Source organism: Panulirus ornatus, chromosome 2 (assembly GCF_036320965.1).
Source record: "Panulirus ornatus isolate Po-2019 chromosome 2, ASM3632096v1, whole genome shotgun sequence".
Taxonomy (NCBI): Eukaryota; Metazoa; Arthropoda; class Malacostraca; order Decapoda; family Palinuridae; genus Panulirus; species Panulirus ornatus.
Window position 1 is genome coordinate 2,376,256 of NC_092225.1, and position 21,335 is coordinate 2,397,590.

At 40.9% G+C, this 21,335-nt stretch overlaps 1 protein-coding gene across 1 annotated transcript in view; it reads left to right on the forward strand.

The window, feature by feature from the left end:
- LOC139753252 (thrombospondin type-1 domain-containing protein 4-like) overlaps positions 1-21,335 on the forward strand; it is a 685,046-nt gene that overhangs the window by 8,421 nt on the left and 655,290 nt on the right. Inside the window, exons 3-4 of the mRNA XM_071669508.1 lie at positions 13,093-13,210; positions 19,983-20,021. Of these exons, the coding sequence (XP_071525609.1) occupies positions 13,093-13,210; positions 19,983-20,021 (157 nt within the window). The remainder of the gene's footprint in view (positions 1-13,092; positions 13,211-19,982; positions 20,022-21,335) is intronic.

Sequence of the window (21,335 nt, forward strand, 5' to 3'; positions counted from 1 at the left end):
CTCACACCACACATTGTCCTCAAACATCTCATTTCCAGCACATCCATCCTCCTGCGCACAACTCTATCCATAGCCCACGCCTCGCAACCATACAACATTGTTGGAACTACTATTCCTTCAAACATACCCATTTTCGCTTTCCGAGATAATGTTCTCGACTTCCACACATTCTTCAAGGCCCCCAGAATTTTCGCCCCCTCCCCCACCCTATGATCCACTTCCGCTTCCATGGTTCCATCCGCTGCCAGATCCACTCCCAGATATCTAAAACACTTCACTTCCTCCAGTTTTTCTCCATTCAAACTCACCTCCCAATTGACTTGACCCTCAACCCTACTGTACCTAATTACCTTGCTCTAATTCACATTTACTCTTAACTTTCTTCTTCCACACACTTTACCAAACTCAGTCACCAGCTTCTGCAGTTTCTCACATGAATCAGCCACCAGCGCTGTATCATCAGCGAACAACAACTGACTCACTTCCCAAGCTCTCTCATCCCCAACAGACTTCGTACTTGCCCCTCTTTCCAAAACTCTTGCATTTACCTCCCTAACAACCCCATCCATAAACAAATTAAACAACCATGGAGACATCACACACCCCTGCCGTAAACCTACATTCACTGAGAACCAATCACTTTCCTCTCTCCCTACACGTACACATGCCTTACATCCTCGATAAAAACTTTTCACTGCTTCTAACAACTTTCCTCCCACACCATATATTCTTAATACCTTCCACAGAGCATCTCTATCAACTCTATCATATGCCTTCTCCAGATCCATAAATGCTACATACAAATCCATTTGCTTTTCTAAGTATTTTTCACATACATTCTTCAAAGCAAACACCTTATCCACACATCCTCTACCACTTCTGAAACCACACTGCTCTTCCCCAATCTGATGCTCTGTACATGCCTTCACCCTCTCAATTAATACCCTCCCATATAATTTACCAGGAATACTCAACAAACTTATACCTCTGTAATTTGAGCACTCACTCTTATCCCCTTTGCCTTTGTACAATGGCACTATGCACGCATTCCGCCAATCCTCAGGCACCTCACCATGAGTCATACATACATTAAATAACCTTACCAACCAGTCAACAATACAGTCACCCCCTTTTTTAATAAATTCCACTGCAATACCATCCAAACCTGCTGCCTTGCCGGCTTTCATCTTCCGCAAAGCTTTCACAACCTCTTCTCTGTTTACCAAATCATTTTCCCTAACCCTCTCACTTTGCACACCACCTCGACCAAAACACCCTATATCTGCCACTCTATCATCAAACACATTCAACAAACCTTCAAAATACTCACTCCATCTCCTTCTCACATCACCACTACTTGTTATCACCTCCCCATTTGCGCCCTTCACTGAAGTTCCCATTTGCTCCCTTGTCTTACACACTTTATTTACCTCCTTCCAGAACGTCTTTTTATTCTCCCTAAAATTTAATGATACTCTCTCACCCCAACTCTCATTTGCCCTTTTTTTCACCTCTTGCACCTTTCTCTTGACCTCCTGTCTCTTTCTTTTATACATCTCCCACTCAATTGCATTTTTTCCCTGCAAAAATCGTCCAAATGCCTCTCTCTTCTCTTTCACTAATACTCTTACTTCTTCATCCCACCACTCACTACCCTTTCTAATCAACCCACCTCCCACTCTTCTCATGCCACAAGCATCTTTTGCGCAATCCATCACTGATTCCCTAAATACATCCCATTCCTCCCCCACTCCCGTTACTTCCATTGTTCTCACCTTTTTCCATTCTGTACTCAGTCTCTCCTGGTACTTCCTCACACAGGTCTCCTTCCCAAGCTCACTTACTCTCACCACCCTCTTCACCCCAACATTCACTCTTCTTTTCTGAAAACCCATACAAATCTTCACCTTAGCCTCCACAAGATAATGATCAGACATCCCTCCAGTTGCACCTCTCAGCACATTAACATCCAAAAGTCTCTCTTTCGCACGCCTGTCAATTAACACGTAATCCAATAACGCTCTCTGGCCATCTCTCCTACTTACATAAGTATACTTATGTATATCTCGCTTTTTAAACTAGGTATTCCCAATCACCAGTCCTTTTTCAGCACATAAATCTACAAGCTCTTCACCATTTCCATTTACAACACTGAACACCCCATGTATACCAATTATTCCCTCAACTGCCACATTACTCACCTTTGCATTCAAATCACCCATCACTATAACCCGGTCTCGTGCATCAAAACCACTAACACAGTCATTCAGCTGCTCCCAAAACACTTGCCTCTCATGATCTTTCTTCTCATGCCCGGGTGCATATGCACCAATAATCACCCACCTCTCTCCATCAACTTTCAGTTTTACCCATATTAATCGAGAATTTACTTTCTTACATTCTATCACATACTCCCACAACTCCTGTTTCAGGAGTATTGCTACTCCTTCCCTTGCTCTTGTCCTCTCACTAACCCCTGACTTTACTCCCCAGACATTCCCAAACCATTCTTCCCCTTTACCGTTGAGCTTCATTTCACTCAGAGCCAAAACATCCAGGTTCCTTTCCTCAAACATACTACCTATTTCTCCTTTTTTCACATCTTGGTTACATCCACACACATTTAGGCACCCCACTCTGAGCCTTCGAGGAGGATGAGCACTCCCCGCGTGACTCCTTCTTCTGTTTCCCATTTTAGAAAGTTAATACAAGGAGGGGAGGATTTCTGGCCCCCCGCTCCCGTCCCCTCTAGTCGCTTTCTACGACACGCGAGGAATACGTGGGAAGTATTCTTTCACCCCTATCCCCAGGGATAATATACATATATATATGTATATATCCCCAGGGATAATATACATATATATATGTATATAGACATACACACACATACACATACATACGCACATATACACACACACACACATACATATATATACATATGAAAAATATAGTTATATATATATATTTTTTTTTTTTCCAAAAGAAGGAACAGAGAAGGGGGTCAGGTGAGGATACTCCCTCAAAGGCCCAGTCCTCTCTTCTTAACGCTACCTCGCTATCGCGGGAAATGGCGAATAGTATAAAAAAAAATATATATATATATATATATATATATATATATATATATATATATATATATATATATATATATATATATATATATATATATATATATATATATGTTTTTTTTTTTATTTTGCCTTGTCGCTGTCTCCCGCGTTAGCGAGGTAGCGCAAGGAAACAGACGAAAGAATGGCCCAACCCGCCCACATACACATGTATATACATACACGTCCACACACGCAAATATACATACCTATACATCTCAATGTACACATATATGTACACACACAGACATATACATATATACACATGTACACAATTCATACTTTCTGCCTTTATTTGTTCCCATCGCCACCTCGCCACACATGGGATAACAACCCCCTCCCCCCTCATGTGTGCGAGGTAGCGCTAGGAAAAGACATCAAAGGCCCCATTCGTTCACACTCAGTCTCTAGCTGTCATGTAATAATGCACCGAAACCACAGCTCCCTTTCCACATCCAGGCCCCACAGAACTTTCCATGGTTTACCCCAGACGCTTCACATGCCCTGGTTCAATCCATTGACAGCACGTCGACCCCGGTATACCACATCGTTCCAATTCACTCTATTCCTTGCACGCCTTTCATCCTCCTGCATGTTCAGGCCCCGATCACTCAAAATCTTTTTCACTCCATCTTTCCACCTCCAATTTTGTCTCCCACTTCTCCTCGTTCCCTCCACCTCCGACACATATATCCTCTTGGTCAATCTTTCCTCACTCATTCTCTCCATGTGACCAAACCATTTCAAAACACCCTCTTCTGTTCTCTCGACCACACTCTTTTTATTTCCACACATCTCTCTTACCCTTACATTACTTACTCGATCAAACCACCTCACACCACATATTGTCCTTAAACATACCCATTTTTGCTTTCCAAGATAATGTTCTCGACTTCCACACATTCTTCAATGCCCCCAGAATTTTCGCCCCCTCCCCCACCCTATGATTCACCTCCGCTTCCATGGATCCATCCGCTGCCAGATCCACTCCCAGATTTCTAAACCACTTTACTTCCTCCTAGTTTTTCTCCATTCAAACTTACCTCCCAACTGACTTGACCCTCAACCCTACTGTACCTAATAACCTTGCTCTTATTCACATTTACTCTTAACTTCCTTCTTTCACACACTTTACCAAACTCAGTCACCAGCTTCTGCAGTTTCTTACATGAATCAGCCACCAGCGCTGTATCATCAGCGAACAACAACTGACTCACCTCCCAAGCTCTCTCATCCACAACAGACTGCATACTTGCCCCTCTTTCCAAAACTCTTGCATTCACCTCCCTAACAACCCCATCCATAAACAAATTAAACAACCATGGAGACATCACACACCCCTGCCGCAAATGTACATTCACTGAGAACCAATCACTTTCCTCTCTTCCTACACGTACACATGCCGTGCATCCTCGATAAAAACTTTTCACTGCCTCTAACAACTTGCCTCCCACACCATATATTCTTAAAACTTTCCACAGAGCATCTCTCTCAACTCTACCATATGCCTTCTCCAGATCCATAAATGCTACATACAAATCCATTTGTTTTTCTAAGTATTTCTGACATACATATATATATATATATATATATATATATATATATATATATATATATATATATATATATATATATATATATATATATATATTCATTTATTTATATTTTATTTTGCTTTGTCGCTGTCTCCCGCGTTAGCGAGGTAGCGCAAGGAAACAGACGAAAAAATGGCCCAACCCGCCCACATACACATGTATATACATACACGTCCACACACGCAAATATACATACCTATACATCTCAATGTACACATATATATATACACACACAGACATATACATATATACAATGTACATAATTCATACTGTCTGCCTTTATTTGTTCTGATCGCCACCCCGCCACACATGGAATAACAACCCCCTCCCCCCTCATGTGTGCGAGGTAGCGCTAGGAAAAGACACCAAAAACCCCATTCGTTCACACTCAGTCTCTAGCTGTCATGTAATAATGCACCGAAACCACAGCTCCCTTTCCACTTCCAGGCCCCACAGAACTTTCCATGGTTTACCCCAGACGCTTCACATGCCCTGGTTCAATCCATTGACAGCACGTCGACCCCGGTATACCACATCGTTCCAATTCACTCTATCCCTTGCACGCCTTTCACCCTATTGCATGTTCAGGCCCCGATCGCTCAAAATGTTTTTCACTCCATCCTTCCACCTCCAATTTGGTCTCCTGATTCTCCTCGTTACCTCCAACTCTGACACATATATTCTCTTTGTCAATCTTTCCTCACTCATTCTCTCCATGTGACCAAACCATTTCAATACACCCTCTTCTGCTGTCTCATCCACACTCTTTTTATTACCACACATCTCTCTTACCTTTTCATTTATTACTGGATCAAACCACCTCACACCACTTACTGTCCTCAAATATTTCATTTCCAAGGCATCCACCTTCCTCCGCACAACCCTATCTATCGCCCATGCCTCGCAACCATATAACCTTGTTGGAACTATTATTCCTTTAAACATACCCATTTTTGCTCTCCGAGATAACGCTATCGCGTTCCACACATTCTTCGACGCTCCCAGAACCTTCGCCCCCTCCCCCACCCTGTAACTCACTTCCGCTTCAATCCACTCCCAGATATCGAAAACACTTCAATTCCTCCAAGTTTTTCCCATTCAAACTTACCTCCTAATCAATCTCTCCCTCAACCCTACGGGACCTAATTACCTTGCTCTTATTCAGATTTACTTTGAGCTTTCTTCTTTTACACGCTTTATCAAACTCAGTCATCAACTTCTGCAGTTTCTCACCAGAGTCACCAGTGCTGCATCATCAGCGAACAGGAACTGACTCACTTCCCAAGTCCTCTCATCCACAACAAACTGCATACTTGCCCCTCTCTCCAAAACTCTTATATTCACATCCCTAACAACCAAATACATAAACAAATTAAACAACCATAGAATCAGGCACTCCTACCGCAAACCGACATTCACTGGGAACCAGTCACTTTCCTCTCTTCCTCCTCGAGCATATGCCTTGCATCCTTGATAAAAACTTTTCACTGCTTCTAGCAACTTACCTCCCACACCAGATATTCTTAATACCTTCCACAAAGCATCTCTGTCAACTCTATCATATGCCTTCTCTAGATCCATAAATGCTGCATACAAATCCATCTCTTTTTCTAAGTATTTCTCATATATATATATATATATATATATATATATATATATATATATATATATATATATATATATATATATATATATATATATATATATATGTATATATCAGTATATATATATATATATATATATATATATATATATATATATATATATATATATATATATATATATATATATATATTTTTTTTTTTTTCTTTTTTTTTGCTTTGTCGCTGTCTCCCGCGTTTACGAGGTAGCGCAAGGAAACAGACGAAAGAAATGGCCCAACCCACCCCCATACACATGTATATACATACGTCCACACACGGAAATATACATACCTACACAGCTTTCCATGGTTTACCCCAGACGCTTCACATGCCTTGATTCAATCCACTGACAGCACGTCAACCCCGGTATACCACATCGCTCCAATTCACTCTATTCCTTGCCCTCCTTTCACCCTCCTGCATGTTCAGGCCCCGATCACACAAAATCTTTTTCACTCCATCTTTCCACCTCCAATTTAGTCTCCCTTTTCTCCACGTTCCCTCCACCTCCGACACATATATTCTCTTGGTCAATCTTTCCTCACTCATTCTCTCCATGTGCCCGAACCATTTCAAAACACCCTCTTCTGCTCTCTCAACCACGCTCTTTTTTATTTCCACACATCTCTCTTACCCTTACGTTACTTACTCGATCAAACCACCTCACACCACCACACATTGTCCTCAAACATCTCATTTCCAGCACATCCATCCTCCTGCGCACAACTCTATCCATAGCCCACGCCTCGCAACCATATAACATTGTTGGAACAACTATTCCTTCAAACATACCCATTTTTGCTTTCCGAGATAATGTTCTCGACTTCCACACATTCTTCAAGGCTCCCAGAATTTTCGCCCCCTCCCCCACCCTATGATCCACTTCCGCTTCCATGGTTCCATCCGCTGCCAGATCCACTCCCAGATATCTAAAACACTTCACTTCCTCCAGTTTTTCTCCATTCAAACTCACCTCCCAATTGACTTGACCCTCAACCCTACTGTACCTAATTACCTTGCTCTTATTCACATTTACTCTTAACTTTCTTCTTTCACACACTTTACTAAACTCACTCACCAGCCTCTGCAGTTTCTCACATGAATCAGCCACCAGCGCTGTATCATCAGCGAACAACAACTGACTCACTTCCCAAGCTCTCTCATCCCCAACAGACTTCATACTTGCCCCTCTTTCCAAAACCCTTGCATTCACCTCCCTAACCACCCCATCCATAAACAAATTAAACAACCATGGAGACATCACACACCCCTGCCGCAAACCTACATTCACTTTCCTCTCTTCCTACACGTACACATGCCTTACATACTCGATAAAAACTTTTCACTGCTTCTAACAACTTGCCTCCCACATCATATCTTCTTAATACCTTCCACAGAGCATCTCTATCAACTCTATCATATGCCTTCTCCAGATCCATAAATGCTACATACAAATCCATTTGCTTTTCTAAGTATTTCTCACATACATTCTTCAAAGCAAACACCTGATCCACACATCCTCTACCACTTCTGAAACCACACTGCTCTTCCCCAATCTGATGCTCTGTACATGCCTTCACCCTCTCAATCAATATCCTCCAATATAATTTACCAGGAATACTCAATAAACTTATACCTCTGTAATTTGAGCACTCACTCTTATCCCCTTTGCCTTTGTACAATGGCACTATGCACGCATTCCGCCAATCCTCAGGCACCTCACCATGAGTCATACATACATTAAATAACCTTACCAACCAGTCAACAATACAGTCACCCCCTTTCTTAATAAATTCCACTGCAATACCATCCAAACCTGCTGCCTTGCCGGCTTTCATCTTCCGCAAAGCTTTTACTACCTCTTCTCTGTTTACCAAATCATTTTCCCTAACCCTCTCACTTTGCACACCACCTCGACCAAAACACCCTATATCTGCCACTCTATCATCAAACACATTCAACAAACCTTCAAAATACTCACTCCATCTCCTTCTCACATCACCCCTACTTGTTATCACCTCCCCATTTGCGCCCTTCACTGAAGTTCCCATTTGCTCCCTTGTCTTACACACTCTATTTACCTCCTTCCAGAACATCTTTTTATTCTCCCTAAAATTTAATGATACTCTCTCACCCCAACTCTCATTTGCCCTTTTTTCACCTCTTGCACCTTTCTCTTGACCTCCTGTCTCTTTCATTTATACATCTCCCACTCAATTTCATTTTTTCCCTGCAAAAATCGTCCAAATGCCTCTCTCTTCTCTTTCACTAATACTCTTACTTCTTCATCCCACCACTCACTACCCTTTCTAATCAACCCACCTCCCACTCTTCTCATGCCACAAGCATCTTTTGCGCAATCCATCACTGATTCCCTAAATACATCCCATTCCTCCCCCACTCCCCTTACTTCCATTGTTCTCACCTTTTTCCATTCTGTACTCAGTCTCTCCTGGTACTTCCTCACACAAGTCTCCTTCCCAAGCTCACTTACTCTCACCACCCTCTTCACCCCAACATTCACTCTTCTTTTCTGAAAACCCATACAAATCTTCACCTTAGCCTCCACAAGATAATGATCAGATATCCCTCCAGTTGCACCTCTCAGCACATTAACATCCAAAAGTCTCTCTTTCGCACGCCTGTCAATTAACACGTAATCCAATAACGCTCTCTGGCCATCTCTCCTACTTACATAAGTATACTTATGTATATCTCGCTTTTTAAACCAGGTATTCCCAATCATCAGTCCTTTTTCATCACATAAATCTACAAGCTCTTCACCATTTCCATTTACAACACTGAACACCCCATGTATACCAATTATTCCCTCAACTGCCACATTACTCACCTTTGCATTGAAATCACCCATCACTATAACCCGGTCTCGTGCATCAAAACCACTAACACATTCATTCAGCTGCTCCCAAAACACTTGCCTCTCATGATCTTTCTTCTCATGCCCAGGTGCATATGCACCAATAATCACCCATCTCTCTCCATCAACTTTCAGTTTTACCCATGTTAATCGAGAATTTACTTTCTTACATTCTATCACATACTCCCACAACTCCTGTTTCAGGAGTATTGCTACTCCTTCCCTTGCTCTTGTCTTCTCACTAACCCCTGACTTTACTCCCAAGACATTCCCAAACCACTCTTCCCCTTTACCCTTGAGCTTCGTTTCACTCAGAGACAAAACATCCAGGCTCCTTTCCTCAAACATACTACCTATCTCTCCTTTTTTCACATCTTGGTTACATCCACACACATTTAGGCACCCCAATCTGAGCCTTCGAGGAGGATGAGCACTCCCCGCGTGACTCCTTCTTCTGTTTCCCATTTTAGAAAGTTAAAAAAAAAAAATATATATATATATATATATATATATATATATATATATATATATATATATATATATATATATATGTATATATATATATGTATATATATATATATATATATATATATATATATATATATATATATATATATATATATATATATATATATATATATATATATATATATATATATATATATATATACTTATATATACATGTATATATATATATATATATATATATATATATATATATATATATATATATATATATATATATATATATACATTATTTATTCATTTATTCATTTTGCTTTGTCGCTGTCTCCCGCGTTAGCGAGGTAGCGCAAGGAAAGACGAAAAAATGGCCCAACCCACATGTGTATATAGATACTCATGTATATACATACACGTCCACACACGCAAATATACATACCTATACATCTCAATATACACATATATATACACACACAGACATATACATATATACACATGTACATAATTCATACTGTCTGCCTTTATTTGTTCCCATCGCCATCTCGCCACACATGGAATAACAACCTCCTCCCCCCTCATGGGTGTGAGGTTGCGCTAGGAAAAGACAACAAAGGCCTCATTCGTTCACACTCAGTCTCTAGCTGTCATGTAATAATGCACTGAAACCACAGCTCCCTTTCCACATCCAGGCCCCACAGAACTTTCCATGGTTTACCCCAGACGCTTCACATGCCCTGGTTCAATTCATTGACAGCACGTCGACCCCAGTATACCACATCGTTCCAATTCACTCTATTCCTTGCACGCCTTTCACCCTCCTGCATGTTCAGGCCCCGATCGCTCAAAATCTTTTTCACTTCATCTTTCCACCTCCAATTTAGTCTCCCACTTCTCCTCGTTCCCTCCACCTCTGACACATATATCCTCTTGGTCAATCTTTCCTCATTCACTCTCTCCGTGTGACCAAACCATTTCAAAACACCCTCTTCTGCTCTCTCGACCACACTCTTTTTATTTCCACACATGTCTCTTACCCTTACATTACTTACTCGATCAAACCACCTCACACCACATACTGTCCTCAAACATCTCATTTCCAGCACATCCACCCTCCTGCGCACAAATCTATCCATAGCCCACGCCTCGCAACCATACAACATTGTTGGAACCACTATTCCTTCAAACATACCCATTTTTGCTTTCCGAGATAATGTTCTCGACTTCCAAACATTCTTCAAGGCTCCCAGAATTTTCTCCTCCTCCCCCACCCTATGCTTCACCTCCGCTTCCATGGCTCCATCCGCTGCCAGATCCACTCCCAGATATCTAAAACACTTTACTTCCTCCAGTTTTTCTCCATTCAAACTTATCTCTCAATTGACTTGACCCTCAACCCTACTGTACCTAATAACCTTGCTCTTATTCACATTTACTCTTAACTTTCTTCTTTCACACACTTTACCAAACTCAGTCACCAGCTTCTGCAGTTTCTCACATGAATCAGGCACCAGCGCTGTATCATCAGCGAAAACACCTAACACTTCCCAAGCTCTCTCATCCACAACAGACTGCATAATTGCACCTATTTCCAAAACTCGTGCGTTCACCTCCCTAACAACCCCATCCATAAACAAATTAAACAACCATGGAGACATCACACACCCCTGCCGCAAACCTACATTCACTGGGAACCAATCACTTTCCTCTCTCCCTACACGTACACATGCCATAAATCCTCGATAAAAACTTCTATCTGCTTCTAACAACTCGCCTCCCACACCATATATTCTTAGTACCTTCCACAGAGCATCTCTATCAACTCTATCAAATGCCTTCTCCAGATCCATAAATGGTACATACAAATCCATTTGCTTTTCTAAGTATTTCTCACATACATTCTTCAAAGCAAACACATGATCCACACATCCTCCTCGACTTCTGAAACCACACTGCTCTTCCCCAATCCGAGTGCCTGTACATGCCTTCACCCTCTCAATCAATACCCTCCCATATAATTTACCAGGAATACTCAACAAACTTATAACTCTGTAATTTGAGCACTCACTCTTATCCCCTTTGCCTTTGTCCAATGGCATTATGCAAGCATTCCGCTAATCCTCAGGCATCTCACCACGAATGATACATACGTTAACCAACCTTACCAACCAGTCAACAATACTTTCACCCCCTTTTTTAATAAATTCCACTGCAATACCATCCAAACCTGCTGCCTTGCCGGCTTTCATCATCCGCAAAGCTTTTACTACCTCTTCTCTGTTTACCAAATCATTTTCCCTAACCCTCTCACTTTGCACACCACCTCGACCAAAACACCCTATATCTGCCACTCTATCATCAAACACATTTAACAAACCTTCAAAATGCTCACTCCATCTCCTTCTCACATCACTACTACTTGTTATCACCTCCCCATTTGCGCCCTTCACTGAAGTTCCCATTTGCTCCCTTGTCTTACGCACTTTATTTACCTCCTTCCAAAACATCTTTTTATGCTTCCTAAAATTTAATGATACTCTCTCACCCCAACTCTCATTTGCTCTCTTTTTCACCTCTTGCACCTTTCTCATGACATTCTGCCTCTTTCTTTTATGCATCTACCACTCATTTGCATTTTTTCCCAGCAAAAATCGTCCAAATGCCTCTCTCTTCTCTTTCACTAATAATCTTACTTTTTCATCCCACCACTCACTACCCTTTCTAATCTGCCAACCTCCCACGCTTCTCTTGCCACAAGCATCTTTTGCGCAAGTTTTGTGGGGCCTGGATGTGGAAAGGGGGCTGTGGTTTTCGGGCATTATTGCATGACAGCTAGAGACTGAGTGTGAACGAATGGGGCCTTTGTTGTCTTTTCCTAGCGCTACCTCGCGCACATTAGGGGGGAGGGGGATGGTATTCCATGTGTGGCGAGGTGGCGATGGGAATGAATAAAGGCAGACAGTGTGAACTGTGTGCATGTGTATATATGCATGTGTCTGTGTGTGTATATATGTGTGTACGTTGAGGTGTATGGGTATGTATATTTGCGTGTGTGGACGTATGTATATACATGTGTATGGGGGTGGGTTGGGCCATTTCTTTCGTCTGTTTCCTTGCGCTACCTCGCAAACGCGGGAGACTGCGACAAAGCAAAATAATGATAATATAGTGTATATATGTGTGTGTGTGTGTGTGTGTGTGTGTGTGTGTGTGTGTGTGTGTATTGCGTTTGTGTGAGTGTGTGTGTGTGTGTGTGTGTGTGTGTGTGTGCGTGTGTGTGTGTGTGTGTGTGTGTGTGTGTGTGTGTGTGTGTGTGTGTGTGTGTGTGTGTGTTTGTGTGTGTGTGTGTGTTATCGATGTTTGTACCATCATAGTTGCTATGTTCTTATGTATTACGATCTTCCTTGCAGGAGTGTGCGGTGGCTGTGGTCCCTGCAACTTCACGTGGTGCTCCTGCCGCTGCTGCTGTTATATTTGTTGTCTTGTTGTTCCGTTACCACAGCGCAGCACCACCACTACCCAGAGGAGGTAAGTACAGCTGATGCTGTGGCTGTCGTTGTAACCTAGTGTCCTCTCATTAGGGAAGTGTGGTTTACCTTTTACGGTCTGTTGTTCCTGACCTTTGATAAAGACGAGCGTTTCCCTAGTGATGTATCATATCCTCTCATACAAAGGAACTCAAATAGCAACTTACTTCTGGGTTCCTTTGAAACTGTTTGACATCGTGAAAAATATCAGAAACTCAGAGATGATTTTGGTAAGAGGAGGAAGCAGGTTTGAAGGGGAACTACCCATAAAATATATATATATATATATATATATATATATATATATATATATATATATATATATATATATATATATATATATATATATATATATATATATATATATATATATATATATAGCTGTGGATGCCATGTTGCGGATCGTTCATCACGGGGTGGTCCTTTAAATTCTTTAAAATCTTGTCTTGATTAATAGTTTGCAGAAGTTTACCAGCTTCCGACGTTAAACCAATTTGGCGATGATTTCTGGGCTGTAATTTATTTATCACCTTTGCAGTCTTCTGGAACTTTCTCTTAGGAAGCGACTTACTGAAAAGGCCAGTTACGGGCTTATTTTTCTCCTTTCCATTTTATGTAGATTCAACTTACCTGGGCCTACCGCTTTACTGACTTTCATTTCATTCTGTGGCAATAGTATATCTTCAGCTTGTATGTTATTATGTAGCACAATGTTTTGCCGAGCAATGGAATAGGAACCAGGACACGAGTTAAATGATGGATATGGATCATAAGAAATCTGTTTTGAATCTTTGCTACGGTTTCATTGTCTTGAGCCAAGTCACTGATTACCGCAATAGATGAGACATTTGACTGGGTAATGGTTCGCTTGCACCTAGCATACCTGTGAAATTCCTTCGGGTTTCTTATGCTGTTTTGAACAACTCACACCTCACACTGACGTTTACTTTTATGTCTTAATTTTTTACACAATTTTTCAGAATTTACTTTAACATGTTGATTATTGGTCTCTTTGACTTCCTTATGTGCACCTCTCACAGGAAACAACCAGTTCTGTATTTCACAGTTCCACTATTTTGATTTAGCTTTGGAAAATGACTGTCTGCTAAGTTCTGGTTCGTAAGTTCCCTCTGCTACTTGGAATGCGTCAGTGAAGCTTTTCCAGGCTACGTCCTTATAGTTTTCCACGCCGACTATTGTCCAAGATTTGTCTGTCAAATGCAATGCGAAGATTACAAAAACATGCAAATCTGAAATGTAATAGATTTCACGACTATCATTTTGACAAGCAGTAAATACAAGGTTGCAGTTTTAATCTAAAGGAAATTGTTGTTGATCATTTAAAACGAGTGGGGTCCTCATCGAATTCTATTAGAACACAAAGCAAAATTAGGTGAGTCCATGCCCAAAGTTACTGGAAAAGGATTTTTCCTACTTCTATACCAAAATTCTAACATCTTTCAGTGTAATCGAATCTTGTTCATTACAAATATCTGCAAACGTATCATTAAGTCTTTCATCTGCCTCTTGTGTTAATGCTGGGGCCCTGTAAACTAACCCTAGTTATTTCCTGACTAGCTGATTAAGCTTACAAAAAGCTTGAGCTGATATTAGCAAAAGCTACAACATATTTTTTAGCACCACATCAAGATAAGCTTTAGCTTTGAGCAAGACACCACCGCCCACTTTATGTTTCCTATCACTGTCAAAAAAGTGTAACCTGCTACTAGGAAGTTGGAGAGAAAATTTTATTTTCAATAAATAACCAAGATTCAGCGACTCCAATCATTCATGATTTATTTCTGATGCATTTTCTCAGATTCTGAAAACTGGGTTGTTTCACATAGTGCGTGTGGTGACGTGGGATAAATTGATGTACGACTGTGACCTGTGGCCAACCGTACATATGGAGGGGGATGAGCCAGCTCGACATAGGCTGCGTTTTTTGACCCAGACTGCAAGAGAAGACCCACTAAGGAACCTGCCAGAACGCTCAGCTCGTAGGTAATTCAAGTGAAGGTTTTTCCTTCCTGAACATATCAAGTCACATGTAAAACTGCTGCCACCAGTTTGCAAACTCAATTCCCTCTAATTAACTAATGCTCAATGATTAGTTATTGAGGTTACATGCCTTTCTGAAAAAGTTCCTGGTTTCACTCCAAGGCAGTACTCCTGAAATTGTCACATTACTATTTTTTGTATCTAAAACAATGAATAAGCTGACGTAATTTCCCCATAAGTTCCTCTGATCTTTCCTTGAGTACGTCGTTGGTGTCTACACGATAAATAGAAATCGCCAACAAGCACCTCACCAACAGTGTCAGCTACCTCGTCTGCCGTAGTACCTGGAAAGCAAAACCGTTTACAGTGGGAAGGATTCCGATCACAAAAGTCTCTCAGCTGATCTCGGATGATATAATGACCGACCAGCCTAACCTCATGTTGTTGTCCACGACATCATCCAGAGAAGGAAAGTTATTTTTTGTGTCGTAGTTGGTAACAGAACATATGTTTGAGGGGCTTAGCACCTCGCTGCAGTACAGTGTTTGGAAAAAATCGATTAACTCGATTTGGAGAGAAAAGATATTATGTCAGTGCTGCTCTCTGACGTCGGCAATACACTCCCTGACTCACCCAGCAAACTGATCTTGACGATCTCCTGAATGACATATCCTGTGTGCAGTAGAGCATTCATTTATTCAACATCTGTAGTAAGATTTTCCTGCGGGATCTGTCTGTTTTGGCACAGTCTGCAACTTAAAGGCACAATACAATTGCTGAAAAACTGGACGTCACACTTTCTGGTGCACACGAGATGAGAGAATAGATAAATGAAACTAGTTCTTCGCGTATGACCTCAGCTGTAGGGTCCCGGTTTATTGACTCAATGACCACAGACTGTGTTCCTTATAGTTCAGGTAGGTAAGTACCGTGTTCCCCAAAGATGTACCGTCTTACCTCAGCTCAAGCGACCTGAGTATTCCCCATTCTCTGTACGTCTCAGTTTTCAGCACTTTTCAGCATTACGGTGTGAAGCATAATAAACAAGGAACAATTAGAACAACACAAAACTTCTCCTGCAAAAGATGTAGGGAAAATAAGCGGCAAATAGATAAGACAGAAGGTTGATATTAACTCCGACCTGGATTCTTGAGGTGCAGGAGCTCATAGTTGGCACGTATGTCTTCCAAGACGGCTGGCGCGGAAATGTTCGACCCACAATTTCCCTAACATCGCCACCTTTCTGCTGATCGACGACAACATGAGAGATTTTGAAGCACGTATCTACCGTCAACACCTTCCTGTAACCAAAGTTGCCATGTATCACGGAAATACTGTGCATATAATCAGATCTACTGAGACTCTTGTAAGCATGGTGTTATTGTGTAAGTAATATCCGCATTAAATTCGAGACCTGTCATATATACAGTGAGATACACTATTTCTACCAGGAATCATTGCTGTCCCCATGATTAATGTTCTAGTTCTACCAGGAATCATGCGTGTCCCCGTGCTTAATACTCTGATTCTACCGGAAATCTTAGATATTCCTTGATTAATCCTCTGATCATATTAGAACCACTGGAGTTCCCGTGATTAATGCTCTGACTCTTCCAGGAACCGTAGGTTTTCCCATGATTTATCATCAATCTTCCATATCAAAAAGATCCAGTAAAATCATAACAACGTCCCAAATTCAGTGGGTTAAGGAGGGAAGCAACTGTTTTATTGATTCGTATTGTGTCGCGCGTCATGATAGAATGATAGATAAACTGTTTGATAATTTGTTTCCAGCCGACCTTCACTTCACTCTTGTATCTACTTTTTATCGTCTCAGGTGTTCATATTTAAATCATGTGACTCCCGCCCGTGTCTGGACACAAGATGGATCTCTTCTCACTTTTATCGTGGACGCATATTGATGAAGTAGTTTCCATCTGTCTCTATTATATATTTCTTTATTTTTCATGCCAGGCCCTATTCAAGGAGAGCAGCCCTCATATAGGTCTGACCCTGAATGACAAGAAATGATAAGGAGCAAAGAAGAGAAAAAGTATACAATAGCACTAACGTCTTTGAAGAGATGAAAACTGCCTCTTTGAAACGAGCAGAACGTAGAAGATAATGTCTAACCGATCTTCAAAGATTAACAGCTTTAAAGATTGTTCTTTTAGGAAAAGAAATAATAGTCAACACGACACATCCTGGATCACTATAGCCTCACAGTAATCATGTAACGTTGTGGCTTAGCAAGTGCTGTGTGGCCTGGCTTCTGAAGGAAGCACGCAAGTAGCCAGCTCCCGGGGGTAGATATCTAATGTCCATTGGGAAAAGTAGGACCGACATCACTGTGAATAGAAAGTGGGGCAAAAGGAGAGATCATACTGGGAGGACTGTTAAGTCGTATTACTTTTGACTCGTCGTCGCAGAACCTAGAGCCAACAGGTGTTAGAACGATCGAGTCAGCCCGTTGTAACATCAAAATAACTGCACAAGACTCCCAGATTTTCAGAAAGTGACTGAGCTATTTGTGTAATGTTGGGGTTCCAAAAATGTATCAGATATTACAGTGATATCAAGTGTATTTTTTCTGTGTTAAGTATTGAGATTATTGGAACATCAAAGTAGAAGGAGAAGTCGTGTGGGGTTTTAGAACGAGAAATAGGAAGTAGATGGGAATTAGGGGCGCTGAACTTAAACGAGAATACGTTTGTCCTACTGAAAAATGTGATCCAAATCAGAGTGTCCAAGTTGTAGTTGAAGGGGATCGTATGTACAGAGAGAGAGAGAGAGAGAGAGAGAGAGAGAGAGAGAGAGAGAGAGAGAGAGAGAGAGAGAGAGAGAGAGAGAGAGAGAGAGAGAGAGAGAGAGAGAGAGAGAGAGAGAGAGAGAGAGAGAGAGAGAGAGAGAGAGAGAGAGAGAGAAACTGAAAATAGTGGAGAAATATAGAAATATACCATCAGCATGAAAGTAGATTAGGATATCTATTAAAGAAAACAGGGGAGACTGGAGACCCTATACCATACAATGAATAACTTTTGAGACATCACGGGCTACTTTAAAGGAGTCCACATGTTCTATCAAAGTACCGTAAGAAACAATATCTCTGGCTGATATTGCTTTCGAAAACCAAGTTAGGAATAAGAAATTTGAGTGTGTGGTTGCTTAAAGAAGTCAGAGTTGAGGAGAAATATCAGATTGTGGAGGCAGTGGAGGTCATGAGTTAGGTCGGGCTGAGCTAATTTACGTTTCCAAGATGATGTGCCAGCCAGCCTCCTCTGACGCTCGTGGGTAGTGTTAGTCACTGCTTCCCTGTGTCCATGAACTTGAATGTTACACGTGCAAACAGCTGCATAAGATGTTTAGTGTCGGAGTTTATCCCTTTAAAATTATCCCCCTTCTCTCTCTCTCTCTCTCTCTCTCTCTCTCTCTCTCTCTCTCTCTCTCTCTCTCTCTCTCTCTCTCTCTCTCTCTCTCTCTCTCTCTCTCTCTCTCTTCTTACCCAGTCCCCTATTTGCCTCTCTTTCCCACTGCTTGACGCAAGCACGCCTCTCACTTACCCTGCCTGTCACAACAGCAGCTTTGGCTTCATGGACATGTCTTCCGGTATAAAAGTTTTATCTTCTCTTCATTATCATAACAATATGAATTATACTTTGGCCTTGTATGTTGTCTAACATAATTGTACGTATCATGTCTAAGTATCTATCTTTCTAATTTGCATCTATGAAAGTATCTGTCTGTCTAATATGTATAATTGCCTTACAAGTTGATTAACAGAAATCTGTCTAATTATTCTAAATCTGTTACATGTGTATATATCCTTACAGTCTATTACAAATGAAGGTAAATATAAAGGACGTTATTGCAGTTTTTCCTTATTTTCATTAGAGCTTCACTCGCTAATCAAAAATGAAACTAAAGATTAACATGATTCAGACATCTGTATATCACGTAATGTGTTGGTGCACAGGAAAAGATGTTGGACTGGATAGATAGCGAAAAAACTAGTCAATTTAGTACGTATCCTGGAGGCTTTACCTCAAGAACCACCACCTAACCTAACCTAACCTAGTTTAACGTAACCCAGACCAATCTAAGTTAACCTAACTTGGGGGGGATACATCATCCCTTGGACTCTTACCTAACCCAACCTTGCCCGAACCTAACCTGACCTAACCAAGGGCCTCAGGCTCTGAACTATCCCCTAACGTAAACATACCAAGTATAACCTAACCTAACCTAACCTAACAGGGCGACGTCATTCCCGAACCCTACCTTCCCCCCACCACACCCCATCTAACCCAACCTAACTTAACTTAATCGTGGGTCTTCATCCCCTAAATCCCTACCTAACCCAACCATACACCCACCTAATTTAACCTTATCAAGGGTCGTCAACCCCTGAACCATAACCCAACACAACCATACCCTACATAACATACATAGCTCAACCAGCGGGGCATCATCCCCTGGACCCTTACCTCTTCCTCCATAACCAGCATAACCTGACTTGCCTCATCCCATCCACAGGTCTTGATAACCTACATCCTTCCCAGACTAACCTAACCTAATCATCCCCCTTGACCCCAGACTCACCACATCTTCTGCACTACTGCCACGCGTCCTTTATATTTACCCTAATACGTATGTGATCCATGTTTACCACTATCTTCTTCATCACTTATATCGGTTCCCTCTTACTATTGTTTAGATGATCAGGGAAACATGAACCTTAAACCAGGGTTACTTAATGCCTATTTCTCCAACAGCACGCCCGTTTCTTCGCTAGACCCACTAGCCAGGCAGAAGTAAGTTCTGACTTCTTCCTTATATCGCTTGATATCCCGCCTTATATTGACTCTTATTACTCCTTATATCGCTTGATATCCCGCCTTATATTGACCGTTATCATTCTTTACATCGCCTAGTGTTACACCTAGTAGCTCCTTTTATCACCTAGTATCGCTTATTATCACCTAGTATCGCTTACTATCACCTAGTCTAGCTTACTATCACCTAGTATAGCTTATCATCACCTAGTCTAGCTTACTATCACCTAGTATAGCTTATCATCACCTAGTCTAGCTTACTATCACCTAGTATAGCTTATCATCACCTAGTATCACTTATCATCACCTAGTATAGCTTATTATCACCTAGTATCACTTATCATCACCTAGTATAGCTTATTATCACCTAGTATAGCTTATTATCACCTAGTATCACTTATCATCACCTAGTATAGCTTATTATCACCTAGTATCACTTATCATCACCTAGTATAGCTTATTATCACCTAGTATAGCTTATTATCACCTAGTATCACTTATCATCACCTAGTATAGCTTATTATCACCTAGCATCACTTGTTATCACCTAGTATAGCTTATTATCACCTAGTATCACTTGTTATCACCTAGTATAGCTTATTATCACCTAGTATCACTTGTTATCACCTAGTATAGCTTATTATCGCCTAGTATCACTTGTTATCACCTAGTATAGCTTATTATCACCTAGTATCACTTGTTATCACCTAGTATAGCTTATTATCACCTAGTATAGCTTATTATCACCTAGTATAGCTTATTATCACCTAGTATAGCTTATTATCGCCTAGTATCACTTGTTATCACCTAGTATAGCTTATTATCACCTAGTATAGCTTATTATCACCTAGTATAGCTTATTATCACCTAGTATAGCTTATTATCACCTAGTATCAGCTTGTTATCACCTAGTATAGCTTATTATCGCCTAGTATCAGCTTGTTATCACCTAGTATAGCTTATTATCACCTAGTATCACTTGTTATCACCTAGTATAGCTTATTATCACCTAGTATAGCTTATTATCACCTAGTATAGCTTATTATCACCTAGTATAGCTTATTATCACCTAGTATCACTTGTTATCACCTAGTATAGCTTATTATCACCTAGTATCACTTGTTATCACCTAGTATAGCTTATTATCACCTAGTATAGCTTATTATCACCTAGTATAGCTTATTATCACCTAGTATAGCTTATTATCGCCTAGTATCACTTGTTATCACCTAGTATAGCTTATTATCACCTAGTATCACTTGTTATCACCTAGTATAGCTTATTATCACCTAG